Raw genomic sequence first — 21,191 nt, forward strand, 5'->3', positions numbered from 1 at the left:
TGCAAGCATAGTATCACTGTCACAGGAAAAAACCCAAAAACCTTACCAAAGAGTACAATGAATTGAGTTTGCTTCACTGATTTCTTTTTTTTTAAAAATGACTTCTAAGGAAACTGCTAATTCTAAATTAAACATCACCAAATTTCCTGTTCAATGCCTTAAGCAGTTCCCTAATCACACAGTTGACTGTCATGAAGCCATTTTACAGCAAGAGCTTTGTGACAAACTATGGAAGCATCGCAGCTATTTTGCACATGAGGAACCTTGTACAAACAGCAGGACCATTATATCTTTTGCTCAGTGAAAAGCCAGGTTATTCTGATTTCTAGGGTTGCAGTCATTCTTGGAAATCATCTCCACTTTTTACAGTGCATCATGGAAATAATGATATGGAAAAAAACCCTCAGTATCACTGCATAACTTTCAACATTATCACAAAACCAATAATGAGCAAACTCTTCCCTTCTCTCTGAAGAGCTTTTTGCTTTTGACCAGTTTAGTATCCACAGAAGGCTAGTATGGCAAACTGTGAGAAGCCACAAACTCTGCAGCTATTGGAACTATGGAGTTGTTCAGGCATAGATATTACACTGTTTGGACATAAATAATGCATCATAATAGTATCACAATGTTTGTAAGGCAAAAGCTCCTAAATGATGAACATTTAGTTCAAACTGAAATTATCTCTACCAAGTGATGCTGCTTCAAAGCAGACAAAGCACCGAGAAAGAAAACTGGAATACTGATCCCTTGCAAGATCTACCAGAGGTACGGCTCCTTCTCCTGTCCCACTTGACAAAGCATTCACATTCAGTTCAACTCAGTATTGCAATGTAGCATCAGATAGAATGAAACACATTCAAGAATTTTGGAAATGCAATCCAAATGCAAAATTGCACACAAGAATCCAATCCAATCCAATGCACACAAGAATCAAAATATTTCTTCAGTTTGCTTTGAGCCTCACAATTCAGACAAGCCCACAGTAAGAAACTAATTTTTTTAAATAAAATTACCTAATTTTTAGAAAAATCACTAAAATGATAGTCACCAACATGATATAACAATTCAATCATCTATTGCATTCATTTTCCAATTGTAATGATGCACATTCAGATTTGCAAGAATGTACATAAACAGCTTCCACTAGAACCAAATTTCTATCACTTAAACATCACCTGCAGGATTCCTGAGCTTGCTCATAAGCCCATTTCTGTTCTTAGAACAGCTAAAAGATCTATCAGTATCTTAAAATGGTTTTAAAAAGAAAATAAATTAATTTTATGAATAATGGCTAATAGTCTCTGGATTCTTGGCTTTTTTCCCAACAAAATTTCAATTTTAACACAGACCTTGAAAAAATGAGTCAGAGAATATCGAGAAATAGGTACCAAGCTCCTACAGAACAACACACAGACATTTTAAAAAACAGATTTGATGATTCATATAAAAATTAAGGTTAAATGCATAAACTGATATTTGACGTGTAGCCTAGAAAATTCAATTCACAATTTTATGTGCACTGAATATATCTTTGTTGGCTTGTGTGCATTAAAGGCCTGTTGCTCAAATGTAGCAAATTTTAAAAGTTAAAGACAAAGTATAATCCAGACTGTTGCTGTTTTAAAATATCTAAGATTCATAAGGAATATGGTTGTATTGTTAAATAATTCCCTCTATGACAGAGGGAACCTATAGCAAAAAGAGGAAAGAAAATCCGAAGACCTGGTTTGCTGGCATTTCTATATATCAATTTAGAACAGAAGTGCTACCACTTTGCAATTACAGCATCATCCTCACAAATGTAAAAGCCAGCTTCTTTTGCCTTCCATCTTCCAAGGCCTATCCCTTTGAAATGCAGCTTCCTCAAGCTCCTTACTAACACTGACCCTATAAAACAGCTGCCAAAAAAGCTAACAAGAAACTAATATAAGAGCATTATATTATTGTAACAGGGCATCTCACTGCCCACAAGAGCTTATCTGTTGCTTGTTAACCAGCCAGACAACTCAAACAGGACAAGCTGCCTTACAGTGAGTTATTTTGGCACCATGGGTTTAACACCTCCCAACTGCCAATAAACATCTTAGTAATGGAAGTGAGATCTGGAAAGATAAGCCAGATTTTTGACAGACAGATATCCACTTTAAAACTGTAAGAGCAACACCAAACTTTCACAAAGCAGAAATTTTCTGTACATTTCCCCGGAAATGTGTGGAGTTTCTCTCATGAGTAGGAATGCCTGCTTTGCCGTTACTCCCCAGGGATTAAGTGAAGGGATGTGCATGGTTTCAGTGATAAGTTAGATTTGACTCCTAATCAATACTATTTCTTTTCCTAGCTCTAATATAGGTACCTTGATATTGTGCATTTTTATGTTATGCTGTAATCTGCTAGTAGTTCTTTTTAGTTTTATACTGTGTAGTCAGTGGTTCTGATTAAGATCTTTCATCTGCTATCTCTTGCCTGTTTAATAAATAATCATTTTATAAACAGATCTGACTTGCTGTCATTAGAACTTTCAGGCCACGATGATTCCATGATCTTAAACTGTTGCCAAAATCTGAGGCTAAGGCTTGTCTGAAGCTTCCACTCTTCCCGCAACAATTATAAAGAACATTAAATCCAAATTAGAAATCCAACTGTCAATCTTAATTTCACAGACAAGAAACAGACTTGACTTTTACTCCCAGTCACATCCTAAAGGTACCCCATAGCTCCACTCTTGATGAGGTGTGGTGAAGGAATTTCTGCCTGTCCTGCAAAGTGGCTGGAGTTGGTGTCTGTCTCTTTGCCAGTGAAGATACTTATTCTATCTGCTCAAAGAAGCAGAAGGCCAGCTTTCCTATTACAAAGCAATATTAGAACATAAAAGACAGACAAATATGTTTAAGTTTAAAAAAAAAAATCAATCTTGTATGACACTTTCATACTCCTATCATCCTAAGGGGTTCTATGTCGTGTTGTAGATTCTCTGTGGGTGCAGCCAATGACCAATAAGTCATCAGTAACTGTGAACCAGACACAGAACAAATCTTATTTTTATAAGGGATGTTAGCCAGGGCACAGGGGTTGTCCTTCATTCCTCTAAAAAACCTTCTCTAAAAACTTTAACTCTCAGATGTCCAGCAGTCAGAAATGGATTGAAAAGAAGAAAATGAACTTCCCTTAATTTAAATGTGGTATGAATACACAATTATCACCCAGGTTTCTCTTTAATAGTGTTTCTTTTTGAAAGGAAAATACAGTATCATCCTTTTTGCAATGGAATTATGCAAACAATGTTTCAAGACTTTTGTTGCATACCAGTCCTAGGTGAGCCTGACAATAATTAGGTGACAATCTGTTCTTGCTAGTCCTAATATATTTGCACAGTACTCTGTTTAGTGCAAGGGGATTTCTACAGTATAAGAGTGAATGTATAGAAAAGAAATATCATTAGGATACGACACACTGATGACTGTTTTCCTGTGTTACCAAGACAAGCAAGCTGAACAGTTTTAACCACAGCATGCTGCAATTAACAATTGATTTATCCAGATATAGTCCTGAACTAATAATGGGAAAATGTACATAAAATATTTGTAATTTTGGAATGTTACTGATTCTATCACTGTTAGAGCTGTCTGTTATATCTATCTCCCTACTGAAAACATTTGATTTTTTCATATTAAGTGGGATTATTGTAGTAAAAATGCAACAGTGTCTGGATTTAAGCTCTGAGTTGAATATTCATTTGCTTTAGTGAGAACTATGGTGAAATGTGATCAGTTTTCTGACCTATTTTGAAATTGGTATTCTGCCAACTGGCATTTTGTTTGCACATCCAGATATTATCCACCATATGCTGACATGACATGATGATTGGTTCCAAAATGAAGTGGAATACTTGGCAAATAGAAATATATGGTACAAATAATACACTGCCTCTAGTCAGGAAAGCAAGCAGTCATTTTGAGAAGACTGAGAGATTTTAAAATAACTACAGTGTACATACAGCACGAAGCTGCATGAAAAGTGTCCAGGTTTTGCTTTTTTTACAGCTATAAAGGTATCAAAAACTAGGATATTAAATCCTTACACAAGATTCAAATCTGACACAGGAGTACTAATAGTAGTAATTCAATGGAAGATTAATTTGCATCTCAGGGAGACTCTGGCCCATATAGCTTCTTCCTCCTCTGGATTCCCCAACTCTTTCTTCTCACCATCTGTTCTTTTTTCCCACTGCTCTGACTTGTCTTTCCACTCAGTGATGTCTAAGTTATCTGCCTCTCTTGCATTAAGATCACATTTCATTCAAGCTCCACACTAATTTTGTATTATTTCTCCTAACCTCCTATCATTGAACTCATTATTTTTTTCTACTAACTTGATGCTTCCATTAATCCTCTGCCTTCCACTCTGAACTGTAGAATCTATTAAAAAAAACAACCCAAAAGCAAATAAAAACCAAAAAAACATGTTCCTAAACAGAAAACACCCCATCTTTTTACTTTTAATTCCTGTTTCCAAAGCAATGTTTTTCTTCTGCATTCCTTAAGTGACTTCCATGTGTGTGCTCTCCAACACAAAGCCTGAAAAGATACATCTAAGTTGTTGGTTGAGCTCTGATGTTCTATCTTTTAATGAGGAACAGTCTACTTTTTTTGTAATGAAATCTAAGAATTTTTAAAGCAGTGCATTAATTTGCCACTGTATTTCCTATGGAATTTTGTTTTTCTGTTCTTGAGGGAATAGCAGAGGCAGGGGGACTTAATAAAAACATTAAAAAGTATTTCTCTTCCCTAAAAGTTCAGTGAGATTTCAAAATGAGGCATCTAAATAGCATGCACTTCTGATGTTTATTGAACTGCAAGATTTGTTTATGTAACATGAATAGATTTCAGTGCTTAATGCATTATCTTTAACCCTGGAAAACTTGAAGAGGATTAATCCCATTTCAAAACCATGCTCTTCTTCAGAATAAATGATAATATCTTCTTGTTTTGTTATTACAAACATTTAAGCACGTGCATTTAGAAAAGAATTTGCAAGCAAAGGGAGGAAGGACCTTACCAGCATGCAAGTATGCCAGATCAGGATTTTCAATGTCTGGGTGTAGCTCTTTCAAGTGGTTCCGAAACTCCACAGGGATATTTGTTCCATAGTCACACCTAGGACAGTTATACATTTTTACTCCTTCATGCTTTCCCGTATGCAAGATGTGTTTACGGATATTTTCTGCACAGTTAGACCTAAACAGCAATAAAAAAAAAAAAAAAGAAGAAATCATTTTTTTTTTTTTTTAAACCATTGGGTTTTATTTGAACCACTGCTACAAAAAAAATTTTTTTTGTAGCAGTGGTTCAAATAAAGCCTAGTGTTATAACAGAAAATCAGTAGTGATCACTCATTTTTCATTATCTGTAGATCTTTTGCATCCTCTTAGGTTTTGCATAAACATTGTCCTTTGCATGAAGGCTCCCAAAGCTGTTTCAGGTTAACTGAACATTACATCTGAACCAGAATGATTGATTTGTCACATTTACAGAATTTCTATTTTTGTCATGGTAGTCAGTGATGGACAGAAATTAAGCAAAAGTCTTTACTTAGCAAAACTGAAATACACAAATGCCTATAATATTCCCATTGGAGCTCACATGAACCTTTCCTACACAGTTCCTAAATTCAACAGGGGTTGCTGTGTATGATTTTTGCAAATATGTTCCACCACCTTTCATCTCGCTAAGTGAACTGTTCCTAGGAAAGAGAATTGAGTTGCTCAAGTTTACATATTTTTGAAAATACACATGGATTCTGGTTTACATCTTAAACACAGCTTTTGTGAAAGTAGTGGAGTTTTCATGCATGAAAGTCAGATTACATATACAATTAATTGAACACATTTCAAAGCAATATTTATAATCACATTTCTGAAGAAAAAAGAAAATATTTTATATTTCCCTTATTCACACAGAGATCCATATGGCAGTAATTTTTAATTTCTAGACTTTAAAATTCTCCAGTCTCATTACAAAATTATTTTGCATTAGAATTTCCTACTTATTCAAACTTAGTCATTAATCCTACATAAAATACACTGCTGCTCCATTTATTTCAATCAGAAATAGTCAGTATCTTCATTTTTGACTCAAAAGAACACAACTGTCCATTGCTTTGGTGTTTGTTTATTGTTTGGACTTTCTTACCAGAACATACTATTATTATTGCCAAAGTAAGAACAGCAATTCACCTAACTAAAAAAAAAAAAGTACAAACACTCATGTAAACTACAGAAATGCATAATACTTCAGAAATACTCAAGTAAGACAACTGCAGCATTTTGGGCAACTGGTTATGTACTCATCACTGATTGAAATTCTACAGTAACAGGCACCTAAAAAAGGACCTCCAAAATAAACTGGAAGTAGCAGCTTGAAGTTCTGCTGGAATGCTTGTCTCTCCCTTGGAAATGGACATAGTAAAGTTGGTATCTGCCTTACGGTGCTGCCAAAGCTCACCCTCTGTCATGTCCATCTGCTATATACTGGTATCATGATCAGATGCCTGAGAATGTCAGAGAAGACACTTATCACTGAAAAATATAGAAAATATTGGTCCTCAGCATCTTTCAGGATTCAGCCCTAAAAAAGTGACAGTGCTCATAAATGTTGTTAAAATGAAATATGTATTTTACAAAAAAAGAAAAAAAAAGGTAGTGTATACTGCAATGAAAGCAGGAGACAACCTGGTAACCTTCTATCATGGGTTATACTTTAAAGGGCAGTAGATTAAAGCAGAGCGTACGAATCTGAAATAAAATATCTGTGTTCTTTTAGCTCAGCTCTCATTCTATGCTAAGGAAATATATAAAACTTTTTACTTTGAAATATTTCTGTGAAATATATAAAGGATCTGTGGAGACCTATGTAAGAGTTGTGAAGAAAAACTCAGCCTGTTCAAGCATAAAAGGCCAGTTCTACCTCTTGATTTGGAAATTGCTCCAGCCACTTTAAAGAGGGCAATCCTGAAGCCTCCTTTATTCAGTCATCAGTAAAAATCTGTTGCTAAACACACCAACATACAGACATAAAAAATTTAAACCCATATTTTTCCATGTGACAAGGCCAGGAAGGCTTAAACAGAAATGAGGAATGTGAGATCACAAGGCATTACAAATGGCCCCTCATATTATGTTGCAAAGCAGCAATTGCCATCATAAGGTAAACCAACGGGCAAATCCAAGCACTTTTGAAGCCAAGTGATACCTTTAAATATGACAGGACAAAAGTGTACTGCATATAAAATGTTTTTTAATTATTCAGTGTGCTTTGAATGCGTTTTATTAGGAGTCTTCTCCCACGTACGGTACAAGTATGTTATCATATGTCTGACACAAAACACTCCCACCAACACAAAGTGTGTGTAGTTACATCACTTCATATTGCATGAGTAAACACAGAGAAGTCTGTGATTTTAAACAGCACTGTATTTCCATTAAAGCTATCTCATGACAAGAATATAACTAAAACATTGTAATGTTGCAATAGTGATGATACTTAAGCTTTTGACAGGCCTTCTATTGTAAGATTCACTTCCAGGTGTTAATAAACCTTAAAATACAGATTTCCTTTGTTCTGAAATTTGGAAAACAGAGCCTGGTGCAATAAAAATTGTTTGAGGAAAGTCTTTCTCGTTTTTGAGTTCCAGTCTGAATTACAGCAGCAAAAAAATAAATGCAGGTTTTAGGAGACTAGCCTGTGTTTCAGTAAAGCTACAGTAGAGGTTTCTAAGTTAAATTACTATTACCATTGCTTCATGTAAGCATGCTTTCATCCTTATGATCCATTTTTAAAATCAAATCTATACATTTCTGTCAATTTGTCCATGCTCTTAAGTAACAGGAAGAGAACTCGTTAGAGAGACTTAATCAGTCTAAAGCTACAGTCAATGAGTTTACATTTAATTCTGATGTAAAGAAACACAATAAAAAGTTTTCTTTTTATTTCATGTCTTGCAGTAAGTCTTCTTATTTGATTAAAAGACTTGATGCAAACCCCACAAAAACCCTATTAAAGGGAAGAGGGAGGCCTGTATTGATTTTTCAGTGTCTTGCCAGTACTATACACAGTGAAAGAGGAGATGGAACATGTTGCTAAGGTATGTTGCTGATGAACAGGAAATATGAGGGGCTTTCCATGCATACTTTCCATGCAACAAACCTCTATGACCTCGTCCATGAAAGACTGATATATTGGGAAGGGCAGAGGCCTACTTTCCACATCCAGGAGAGCTCCCATATTTCTGTAAAGGATAACACTTCAAAATAAGGGAGACAGATGGTAAAATTCTCCTGAGAAATGTAGCTACTTAAGATGACCTCTTCCGGAAAAAGACAAAAAAGGGCATTTGTCTCTAATGTTCATCACACAGCGATGAGAGCCCATTGCTGTTCTAGCTGCACATTCCATGCTGCCATTGCAAGTCCATTCCTACCAACCAGGTACCTTTTTCTGCCCTCAAGAAATTAAAGGTTGCTGTGTATCCCAGAATCATAAACTGGAAATTACTTCTCAATTTTAAAATGGTACTTAAGTCACAGAATCACAGCATGCTTAAGGTTCAAAGGGACATCTCAAGATTGTCTGGTCCATCCCTGCTGCTCAGGAAGGATGACCCACTGCCAGTTGCCCAGGAACATTTGTAGGCAGCTTCTGAATATCTCCAGAGATATCTCCCACCCTACCTGGGCTGCCTGTGCCAGTGCTTAGTCACCCTAACAATGGAATTGTGTTTCCTGATGTTCAGAGGAAACTAACTGCCTCTTGTTCTGTCTCTGGGCAACACTGAAAAGGAGCTTGGCTTCCTCTTCTTTAGAGCTTCCCTTCAGACATGTGTGCATTCTGATGACATCCCCTGAGTCTCTTCTCCACGCTGAACAGTCCCAGCTCTCTGTCTCTCCTTATTTGGGATGGTCCAATTACAAACAATTTATTCAAGTTTTCAGTGGTCATTGAGCTTGCACAGGCATAACCCTGTGACAAGGAAACCCAATGCCCCATTCCACAGCCATCTGCACCCTTGCCTCTTAGCACCACTGATCCACTGTGTTGGGAGAGTGAAATAGTGAAAGGTTAAGAGTTGTATAAAATGGCCAGACATTTTGTCAACATGACAATCTGTTGCCTCTGCTTACTCTGCCTTCCTTCTCCTATCCTTATATATATATATTTTCTTCAGTTCTTTTATTAAAAAAAACACTAAAACAATGGAAAACCATCACTATGTCACCATGGCATTGTCCTAAGAGCAAGAAACAGAGTGGGAAAAATCATGCTTCTGGTGGATGTGACAGAAGTCCTCATAACTGCCCTCCTTCTTAACCCAAAAAGTACAGCTGTTCCTCTAGCTCCTAGAAGATAGTATAAGTGCCTAGTAATGAAGACATAAGTGAAGAAATAAAGACATTCTCTCAGTTGCATTGGCAAGCTGTAATGTGCAAAAGACTGAATTCCTCAGCAAAACTAGGTCTACCCCACTGTAACGAGCAGCACTGCTCAGGGCTCTGGGATGGCAGAGCACAGACATGCACTTTGCAGCTGGCAGGGATGGGAGTTCAAAGTCAGCAGCAGGGAAACATGCGTGGAATAGGAATGTTTCTATATTTTTAAGGGTTTTCTACATAAGAATACATTAGCATTGTACTGAACAGCTAAATGAAATATTGCAGGAATTAATCAATTTTTTTTTCCATATTTACTAATAAGAAACTGAAATTAGAACACTCTTCCATTATGCAGCACCTGACATTTCCAGAAAGATACTTACTGCAAGACATGGAAATGGAAGGTTTCAGAGGTGCAAATGAGGCAAAATGTTAATTATCTAGTCCACTAAGTTTTAAAAATTTTAGCACCTTGTAGGACTCTTATTTGCACAAAATAAACCTTTTTCAAAAGGTCTTCTCCAGAACATTAGGTATAAACATCCTTTCTGCAGAGAAATGCATGTAATGTAAAGGACTTACAGCAGCTCCATTGACATCACTATTTACAACATAAAAACAAACACAGTGATACAACCAACTGATGGAAAAGATTTCTATTTTTCCTGTTGGTTAGTATGAATCAAGTTCCCTCATATGCAGACAGCATTCACTCAGACAGCATTCTGAAGGTCTTCTGCACCCTTTATACCCTGCTATGTAACATGCAAGTACAGAGAAATTGCAGCATTTTGATTGAAAAATAGCAAAGTCTCCAGATACTTTCTTCCAGAAATAAAAGCAATTATGATGAAAGCAAATTTCTCAATGAAGCAATATGCACTATTGTAGATTCTTAACCTCAGTTCACCAAACATTTGCAGATATTTCTTTCACAGAAAATGCTGTCTAACTTGGAAGACTCTTTAAATCAAAATTGCAATGCTGTAATTACACTAGAAAAGGAGAGCCATAGATTTTTAGAAATGTAAAGTCATATTTAGCTTGACCTCACTGATAGCACAGTTCATAAACATCTGCCCAGTGATTCTTTTCTCAAACCAGAACCATTTTGATACTAAAACATGGTTTCTGATGGAGAGCAATAGGGAGTCCTTTGAAATGATAGGCAAATTACTCTTCAGCTGATCACTCTCCCTTTTACAAACTGTCTTATTTCTTATCTCCCTGCATTCAGCTAACAGTGCTGCATGTCCAACACACCTTGCTTGGCTGTAGAATCTCCTGATTCCTGGACCTCCATGGAAGAGCTACAGAGACTGGGTTCCTCTCAACTCACTCTGAGGAATCATCAGGTTCTCCCTACATTATTTCCATTATTATTGCTTTAAGCTTTGAATACATTCACATTTCACACCAGTGCTGCATAGATGGATGCCATGACTTTTGCCATGTTTAGCATTCTCCAGTTGCAGCCAATTCTGGGAATTCCTGGATACTTCTTGCAGCACCAAGAGCTCCTGCACACTCACTTAAATGAAGTGACCTTTCAGGTTGTTTTCAGCATTACTGCTTTCCAAAATACAACTCTTCTAGCCTGTTTTTCTTTCTTGCTGTCATTAAACTGTATGGAAATTAGCATTCAGTAGGGTGGTGGTAAAAAACCTAATGGGCAATATTTTCTTGACAGGAAAGAAACAAATATCTCAATCTGTGGTAATTACATTATACAAAGAGCTTATTCAATCAAAACCTCCACAATGACAGTCACTCTGCCCAACTTCTACTTAGCAAAAGCCCAAACCAACCAACCAACCAACCAAAAATCCTTCCCTGCATGTTCAAGATTTAGCTACATTTCTGGTTTTAAAATAAAATAAAACTGATTGTCAGTTAGTGCAAACTAGCTGCATAATAATACATAATCTGCACATACCACTGGCAATCTGGACTGCAAGTTTAAAAGCTAAAGCTCACCTCTTCAGGGCTACAAGTCAATACAATATTGCACAAGAAATAATAAAAACCCAGCAAAATATCATAGCTAAAAATGTGGTAATGTGTTGAACCTAACATTATAAAACGTAATTACTAGATATTAACACACATATACATTTATGTATATATGTACAAGAAATGTAATACATTTTCTCATCCTTCTCACTACTAACATGTACCTGGGTTTCTTTTTCCTTGCTCTTCGTCCTTAAAAACAAAAGTTCTACCTTTTATTTAAGTTTTAAGTGAGTGGGGATACAATCACATGGATACAAGTTCTACCTTTTATTTACGGTCTGCAACCAACTTCAATTCTCAAGTGACTTATGATACTACTGCTGGAATTAGCAGCACACAGCTCCTTCCGTGGGAGCTCAGCTCTGCCTGTGTCACTGCTGCCAAACACCTCCCTGTGCTGTTCCTAAAGACCTCTGGTGGGCAGAGGCAATGACCTGCTGGGACAAGCAATGCCTTTGCCACCACAGCCGCTTCTGCAGTGAGTGTTTGCTCACAGCATTTCAACTCTACCCAGAAAAGGTGACTAAAATAAACACCCACAGTGCCATAAAAACGCATGCCCAACATCCTGGTGGCCACATGTGTTGCCATGTTTTCATGTACTGCCATGTATTGCCACTCAGAAAATACAAAGCAGCCCATAAAAGAGAGTATACTACATTTACATGCTTTAATGAGATTTTATAACACAGTCAGTTTCACAAAGAAAATAATAAAAATGTATTTGGGATTTATTCTGATAGTGTTATACCAACACCCAGGGATAATAATCGTAATGTTTTCTTCTTTTCTACATTTTTAGCTTTGCATTTTTTTCTGTAATGATCTATTTGTTATGACATACAGTATGTGTGACAGATGTCCAATGCTGGCTGCTAAAAAGTAGCAGAGCCCTGTAGGGAAGCAGCAAAAACTTGTGCGTCAGCACAGAAAATGATGGAAGATTGATAATTACTGCTTGTATCTGAGCTCCATTCAGCAGACTAGCATGTCCAAATTGTAATTTGGCTACGGATCCACCATTCTATTTACAATGTATTGGAATGAAAATTCCCAGTTTCAAGTAATTGATCATTACGATAGCCAAAGTAAGTGCTTTTAAAAGCAAATTCAGGGTAATTGGAAATTCTGAGGGGAAATAAGAAGAGATGTACTCTAGTCTTGTTTACCTCTGAGGAATCTGTAAAGCCATTTACAACCCTGCACGGTGAACAAAAACCAAAGTGTATGTAGACCCAGTGCTGGCATCTAGATCTACTCATGAATTTTCAGAGTATTTTTGTAAAAAACCAGCAAACAACAGACTCCACAATTTAAAGAAAACATGATTTTTTCCAGGAGAAAGCCCATCTGTGACTCCAAGGATCTATGGCATCCTGTCTTAAATGCTTCCATTAATTCAATTTGGAAGGAAGGAAGGAAGGAAGGAAGGGGCTTTTAGACAGAAATCTGCAAATTATGTCCAAACTGCTAGACTTGGAAGGAACGTGTGGAAAGGGTACAGAAAGTCATGGAAGTGTGCCTCAGCTCTGCACGTGTGCTGTGGTCCTTGCTGTCCCCACAGGTGCTGTGCAGAGCTGGGCTGCTCAGCTTGTGAGTCTGCCCCAGCAGCTCTTCTGAGAGGGTCTCAGTGTCTCCTTTTACTGACTAGAGAAGAAAAAAAGGAAAACAAACAAAGGGGAAGAATAGAACCAAACCAAAAACAAAACAACAACAACCAAACAATTTTGCATAGGACTGATCTGCTTCTGAAAACTCTCTGTAACGTTTGCTAGCACTCCTGGCTTCCACTTTGCTGCGGGCAGAGTGGTCTCTGTGACGGCCCAGCTCAAGGGCCTGTGTGCCTGCGGCGTGAGGGATGCAGGGGTCTGCTGTGCACAGCGCACTGCTGCACTGTGTCAGCCAAGGTTTAAGTGGCAGAAATAGCAGGTGGAGTTCATCTATTTCACAGTAACTGAGAATAATCACTCCATTGTTCCTGGGCTTCCTCCCTCCCCCTTTCTTCTTAGAGCAGATGGCATAAAAGAGAGGTTGGTCTGAGAAACAGCATCTCTGCAGTGGTGAGAGGATGGAGACTGGGCTTTAGGTATCACAGGCCCTCATTTAACAGGGCACTTACACATTTTTGTGGCTTAAGTACAAGCAGCCCCCGTTGACTTCAAAAGAATGACTCACAAGGTTAAATTTATGTACATGATCAAATACCTTGATAAAATGAGGCCATGGAAAACATCCATTTTTTAAAAAAGCTGGGATGAATTTAATTGAAGACACGCATTTCCTTTCAACATCAATTTTTTCCCTATTGTACTTCTTTTAATGACCACATAAAGTAACTGAACAATTCTGTGGAGTCTGTTTGTATATCCTCAGGAACACACAAAGTATTTTCACAGATACAGAAGTGCAGATGGAGCCTAGGAAAGGGTGTAGAATCTAGCGGCTGCACAAGACGAAACTGGACTCCTGATGTTGCTGGAGTCAGAAATGATAGCACCAGACCCTAAAGGCTGCCTGTCAATCTCAGATGCAGATGGTACTTCGTCCAACTGGCCTTAAGTGTCAGTTCCTTCAGCCATTTTAGTGACAACACGGTTCCCTAGAGGACAGATCCTGTTGCTTTGCAGCCTGGATTCATACCCAGGGCACTGTGGTCTGTATGATCTCTGCTCAAAGTAGGTTTTTTTAATGCTAATACAGTGCCTCTTCTTGCCCTATCCCAGCCACAACCCCCCATGCAAAAAGAGATGGTCATTTTCTTCCTCATTTCAAATGTTCCAATTTATCAAAGGAATCAGCAATAATTGTCTGAAAGATTCACTTTTGTTACGCATGCCAAAACTATATATAAAATCCCTGCTAATAAAACTTGCAGACAACACGGTAATTGGCAGCATGATTAATAAGGATGACACTGCCATCATACAGAGCAGTCGCAGAAGCCAGGCGTGTTCGATCACAACCTGTACACACACAATTGCATGTTAGCTTTCCCACCTTTGCACAGTGCACGCAAGTAACTTGGACAATGCTGTGAAAAGCTGTGACACTGAAAATTATTTAGGGATTAGTGGACCATCAGTTTAATGTGAACTTCTAGTGTGATGCTGTAAGTAGAAAGCCCCACGCTATATTTAGCAGTATAAGCAAGGAAGTAGCAGGCAAATGTAAGGATGCAGTGTTATCTTTGTGACACCGGAGAAACTAATTCCAGAATATCTACTTCCTGTATTTCTGCTTACATTTAAAAAAGGGAACAAACAGCCACAAAGTGATTATAAATAGAAATAGAAGTGGGGTAAAAAAACCTCTAAAACACTCAATAAAACCCCTTTCTGTTTTGTTTATTACACTTGAGCTTGTCCCCTGAGCTTTAACATGGAATAAAGGTGTGATTAAGGGACAACCTAACCTGGAGAAAACCTATACAAAACCAAAAGCAATGACTACAAGTTACAGTCAGATTCAACTGAGAAACAAAACACAACTTCTTCAGCAACTAATCTTTCACAGAAGCTGTGGTTCTGCAACTTTGGTTCTGCGACTTTGGTTTTGCAACTCTGACTGTTTTCAGATCAAACCTGAATATGTTCCTAGATCATAAAATTCAGTCAGAAGTAGGAGGTTCAGCACAGAGCAAACTGGGAAAAAAAGCAGCTATGCAGTTTATTTTCTGTAGAAGGTCAGACTGGCTGAGCTTAAGGCTTTTTCTGGGCTCAAAGTCTCCAAGAAGTACAATTTAAGTCTGAAAAATGTCATTGAGAGGTCAGCCATTTATTGTGCTTCCATGATGTCATGGAAATTCGTTCAGTCTGCAAATTAAAATATATTCTTCCTGGCTGTCAATACTGCAAAACCATCTCAGATTCTGAAAGTCAAATTTGGGTGTTTAATTGGAGGCATGATTGATTATCTAATCTAAAATGTGTGTTGAAAGCATATATCAGAGAAACATCATTCTCTTCAGATTATGTCCTCATAATGCCATTTTCTGCACAAATGTAAGTAAATGCAGCATTTGGCTCTGTACTTTGAGCTTACTTCACAGACATCATTCACTCCAGGAGAACTGGTTTTAAGAGTAAGGAGCCAACAAAACGTGATTTTTGTTGCTACAAGAGAGCATTTGCCTATAAGGACGCCCTGCAGCTCAAAAAGAAACTGCAGCTCAATTTTCATGTAGCGGGACTTTCACTGGAGACCTACACATCAAAATTAATTGCTGTGTACTTAACCAAAAGATACTGAAATGGAATGAAAGCACTGAACTATGTATTTGACTCACCTAGCATACCTATATGTAAAGTACAATGTATAAGATAATTTCTACTGCACTTCTACTTCAGGCTATTTAAAGTTGCAGATAAACTGTCTTGTAAAAGTGTTAGATAAAAACTGGACCATCCGGAATAGACACATTTTGACTGTGCTTTCAACAATACTCAATTATGTCTAACAGACATAACATGATTTTAACTAGATGAGAAGTCAGGGCAACACTCCAGATCTATTGATTGAGAAGAACAGCAACTGCCTGAATGGTATTACTTCAAAAACTTGACCCAAGAAGAAAAAAATTTAAACGTCAGGGCAAAAGCCTTCTGGATACCAATTAAATTCTGTCACATTGAGGAATTTTAGAAACCAATACCAAACAAATTATCCTATGATCATGTATGCAAAGGCTCTGTCTTAAAGAAAAAGCCCATCACCATATAAAATTAACCCTACCATATTACATGAAAATAAATTTCTTTCATTATCACAGATAATGTCATGGATTTGTCTTTTTTCCCACAGAGGGTTAACATGAAAAGAGGGAAGAATGGTAAAATATCAAACTTTCTCTTTGGTTTCACCTTTCACACCCTGGTATCATACAACAGCAGAAACTAATGAACTTGCTCATCTTCGAAAGCCCTTTTGCATGCTTCTTCCTTCACCCTTAACTCTGATCCTTGCAGGTCTTCCCTTATGTGTGTGCCAATTTTACTGGTACAATATGAGCACTTTTATTAGTTGTGTTCTGATGATTTCTACTGAGAGATACTTAAAGCTTATACAAGTCAAAAACTATTTTATCACTTCTGAAGAAAACTAATAGTGCAGAGCCACTGAATGATAAGAGAGACCACTGAATTTATTTAATAATGCATGTCCATTTCACAAAAATGGCCTGTGTAATCCTTTTAAAAATAATAACCTGTTCATTTCAGACCTTGCACAATGCTTCTCTTTGTCCCTTGTAAGTCTCTCAAATGTCTTATTTTAAAGGAATATATAGTACTCCCGGAAGACATTTTCCCATTTCTATTCTCTTCAACTCCTGTGAGCCCTTGTTCTGTGTGATAAGGCAATCTCCTTCGGGATCTGAGCTGTGTAGTTTCGCACCACGAGTGACAAGGACTCAACTTGAATAACTGCTGTGCGCAGGTTGTAATTATGTCAGCTGGAGTGTTGAACAAGGGGACTGATTAATGTGAGCCCCAGCCCAGGCACAGTCCCTATCAAAACCTTCGTGCAGGCCAGCAGTGGGGATGGGTTAAAGCAGAAAGACAAAACATGCTGTATCGTCCATGATAGATGAATTGCTCCAACAGTCTTCAGGCAGATGTTCCAGGACAGTATAATATACAATTACTCTGCCTTATCACCTTCCCAGGGACAATAAAGCTTCCTCCTTCTATAGCTCATGTGAGTGAAGGCAAAATTAGTTTTACTTTTACAACACTGACTCACTTATCATGTTGCCTTGATTGTGCTTTTACAGCTAAAGAAAACATATATTGCACTCTTAAACTAAAAACAAACAAACAAACAAACAGAACCTACCAAAAAAACTCTGCACTCCTCATCCTTTATATGAAACCAAACTATTCCTTTGAATCTATTTTGCATCATAGTAACACAGTCCTTAAAGGCTAATTCAGAATGTGATTCCAGGGAACATAACTAACTTTAGAACAACTGGACCTAGTCACAAGCTTAATGTTATATGTACATATATGAAAGGACCTTAATCATTCAAGTCAGAATGCACAGATAGTATAAAATACACAGGTTTGGTGCAAAAAAATGCCTATGTGAATAACATGCCCTTAGTGACTATTTCAACTAAGCACTCATCCTAAAAATGCTACAGCTCTCTTGTAAAACATTTCTTTGAGAAGTCACGAATCCACATGTATCCTTAAAGGCCACAAGAGTTTACTCTACAACTATTATAAACAATCCATGTATTTTTCAGAAGTAAATATAAATTAAGTAAATAATAGAAATTTAGGTGAAAAAAATCTATCTGTATTTGTTTCCTTTTTGTTATCAGATGTATACAGTTTTGGTTTTTTTGCTGCAAAGATGGAAGTCTCCATGTTTCAGTGCTGTTTCCACGAGTTTGCAGAATAGCAGCTTACTAACATGAGGTGAATAGCAAGAGAAGAATACAGCTCATAATATCCTGAAATCCTTCCTTTCTAAGCACTGGATGGGTATAGATAAAGAAACTGTCCTTTAAAGAAGAGAGTCTAAATAGTTCCACTTGCATTCCAAGATGCATTCCTTTCAGTACTACCCTTTCTTCAGCTATAAAACAATGACACGATCTCCAAAAAGAAAACACAAAAATGCACCCAGAAATGCATTTAGTGAAACATTTATTTGAAGGTAAGGTTTAAAAACAAAAACAGGCTAAACCAGCCAAGGATGATTCTATTGGCACTTAAGACTGCACACATATTTGAAAAAAATCTATTTATATGCATTTAATTTTCATGAAAGGTACTGGACTACTAGTCCATAAGGGAAAGATAAGATTTTCTAAGGAGTCTATAGGAATTAGGCACTGATATTGCACTTCACCTTGAGGGCAGGGTCTCAGCTGCTATACCTTCTTTGAGGTTTCAGTCATTAAACAGTATCACAGTCCTGGCAACAATAACATTTCACCACAACGGTACAGGCCTTCCTGTATTCCTCTGGTGAAATGTAATCCTGTGTTTATGAATCAAAAAGTAGCTCCAAGAAAGCTGGCACATTCTCACTGCACAGCATGTTGACCAGAGAGGACAGCACAACAGGATAATGATACGCCAATTGCATTACAGAGAAACAATGAAGAAAATGGTCTTGGCCTCAGAAAAACTATAATCTAAGTATTGAGAAGGATATGATAAGCAGACAATAGGCAAAAAGAGTAGTGATAGGTTTGGGAGACAGGGTTTCAGTAACACAGGGTAGAAAGCTTTTGGTTTAGGTGCACTGTTGAGCATGGCAGTATGAGATGGCAATCTAGTCTTTCCTTCAAAACCATTCAAATTAACAATGCAATTAGTGGACATAATAAAGAGTTAATGTAGGTCTCAACATTTGCATAAATTATGTATCCGCTGTTTCTAAAGAAAGATGTAGGTCACCAATGGGAAATATCAGAAGCTCTAATTTGGAAATCTCTAATTTGGAAAAGGAAACAATGTTGCCCTTAACTTTACAGAAATTATTCCACTATTCTAGGTAGCACAACTCCAAAGTTTAGGGCTGCCTTTGTCTTGAGGAAGGCTGAGTTCTGTCCTCTGTCCCAGTAAAGTATATCAGCTGGCACAAAATATTGCACATCAACCCTTTCTTCTTGAAACTTTGCCATTAGACAGCAAGGAACTGCCAGGAGACAAAAGCAGATCTAATCCCTGCTTTCAGAAACACTCTTCTGTTCAGTTATGTTCCCCATATAATTTTCTTAGAAAATCCAAACAACAGGCTTCTAAACACTTTGTCCTGTGCCCTTTCAGTTGAAAATCCTAAACAATAACTCAAATGAGGCTGCAGACAGCAGTTCATTATGAACTAAATGAATCCTGACTTGTCTAATATTCAGGCCTCTAACACATACCCAAAAATACAGGAAGTAGGGCCTGTTTGCCTAAAAAATGTACCAAAAGTCTTGAGCCAGACATAGCCATTTCCCCAGGACAAAGACTTGTGAGCATGCCTCAGTGATTTCACTCAGTTGTGCAAGAACTTGCAAACTCAAGTGGAGAGAGAACTGAAAAACAGAAACTCCAAAAGGAGTACATGCTTCTGGATTTAGATGCCTTTTCACAAGATTTAGGAGATCAGATCCTCTCTGAAAATCAAGTGAAAAATAGAAATAACTGGATTCTCAATCCCACAACTTACTTGCCTAGTTGAATTTTTTTACTGTTCAGGATACATCTTGTGGAAGGTGCTGCCAGTTCCCTGGCTTTCCATTTCTCTCCTTCCTAAGAAACAAGTACCATCATGACAGGTGAGAATTGTCACTTCACTGAGGACATGGAAGGAAGGTGAATAACACCAGTGGAGCCAGGATTTTATCTACTGGCTTTGTTTTTGTTTTATATTATCGACCCTGTGACAGTACACACTTGCCAGCCAGTGAGAGCTGACTCCCAGCTGAGCTACGGAACAGAGATGCTTAGATGGAGAGGGGTTTAGTTATAATCCTTTCTGTTACAGTACTCCTGCCATGCTACTGGTGAACTGAAACTAAAAAAGGGCACTTCAGAGCAGCAAAAGAAAATAAAGATTCTCCTGATGTTATGTTGTAGACTTCTAAGAGAAAAGACATCCGAACAAAAGAGGAAGTCAGGAACAGAAAAGAACTCAACAAACAAAATATTTGCCTTTTAGAATCAAGTTCTGCAATGCAGAGTACCAACAGAGCTACCATCACCCAATACTGTATTCTCATCTCTCACCTCTTGCACCACCACCAGGAAACACAAAGCTATTCCCAAAAGCTGCACTCACTGGCCTTGTTTGCCTGACTTGATGTCCCTGCATTTATTTAAAACAGACTGCTTTGCCCTCACAAGGGCTCACATTTAGGACTTTCCTCTCTGGTCTGACACAAAGGAACAAATCCAATACAATTCCTTTATCTTTGAAACGTTTCTTTTACTTGAAAATTTCACTGCTCTTCAACATGACTATATTTCAGCATGCAAAAATCAATCAGCTAAATACCATATGACTGTGCTATAATTTATTAGTGCTGATCAAAATCTTAAAGACTAGTAATTAAAATTCAAATTAAAATGTGATGAAAGTCACATTTAGTCACGTAAATGAAGAGGCTGAATTTCAAATAGGAACAGAGCCACTGGACACCATGAGATTTGTGGATGCTCAGTATCACTAATGACATGTAAAAAGAACCTACCAGTGCTTCAAACTTTGCTTCTTTTTCCTGAAGTAAATACATCTATATAGATCTATGAATATGTCAGTCTGTCAGTGAATGACTTATAGAAAAAGTGCCAAAAAAAGCACTTGTGGAACAATCTCTCCACAGTGGGAAGCTTCTTCCTATTCAGTAAGAAATGTCACTGATCTGAATCGCCCGGGTATAAATCTTTTCCAAATGATCCTTTTTTCTAAAGAAAAGCACAGATTTTGGGGGTCTCCTCCTTATCCTTTGAAAAATACCTTTTAAATTTTACCTTTAAAAAGGACCTATCCTGATGACTTGCAACAAACAAGTTAATTTGGGACTCAATACTTTGACACATGAGCATTGTAGCAACTGCAGCATGATTTCCTATGCATTCATGCCCTGTTAAGTAAATCTCCCAATGCATCAATGCAGCAAACAACAGTTCCCCAAGATGTTCCTTCAGGATATCCCCATCTAAGAAAAAACAGTTGTTCTGGGTAGTGAGGCTGGATTGTAAGAGAGAAGGATGCATGACAGCTGAATTTTGCCTGACTGGTC

At 37.5% G+C, this 21,191-nt stretch overlaps 1 protein-coding gene across 7 annotated transcripts in view; it reads right to left on the reverse strand.

The window, feature by feature from the left end:
• Positions 1-21,191, reverse strand: part of ZNF407 (zinc finger protein 407) — a 333,883-nt gene that overhangs the window by 93,384 nt on the left and 219,308 nt on the right. For all 7 annotated transcript variants that reach the window (XM_041408071.1, XM_041408067.1, XM_041408066.1 and 4 more), the window contains one exon: positions 5,059-5,237. In XM_041408071.1, coding sequence (XP_041264005.1) covers positions 5,059-5,237 — 179 coding nt within the window. The remainder of the gene's footprint in view (positions 1-5,058; positions 5,238-21,191) is intronic.

Source organism: Onychostruthus taczanowskii, unplaced genomic scaffold (genome assembly GCF_017590055.1).
Source record: "Onychostruthus taczanowskii isolate IOZ18803 unplaced genomic scaffold, ASM1759005v1 scaffold29, whole genome shotgun sequence".
NCBI lineage: Eukaryota > Metazoa > Chordata > Aves > Passeriformes > Passeridae > Onychostruthus > Onychostruthus taczanowskii.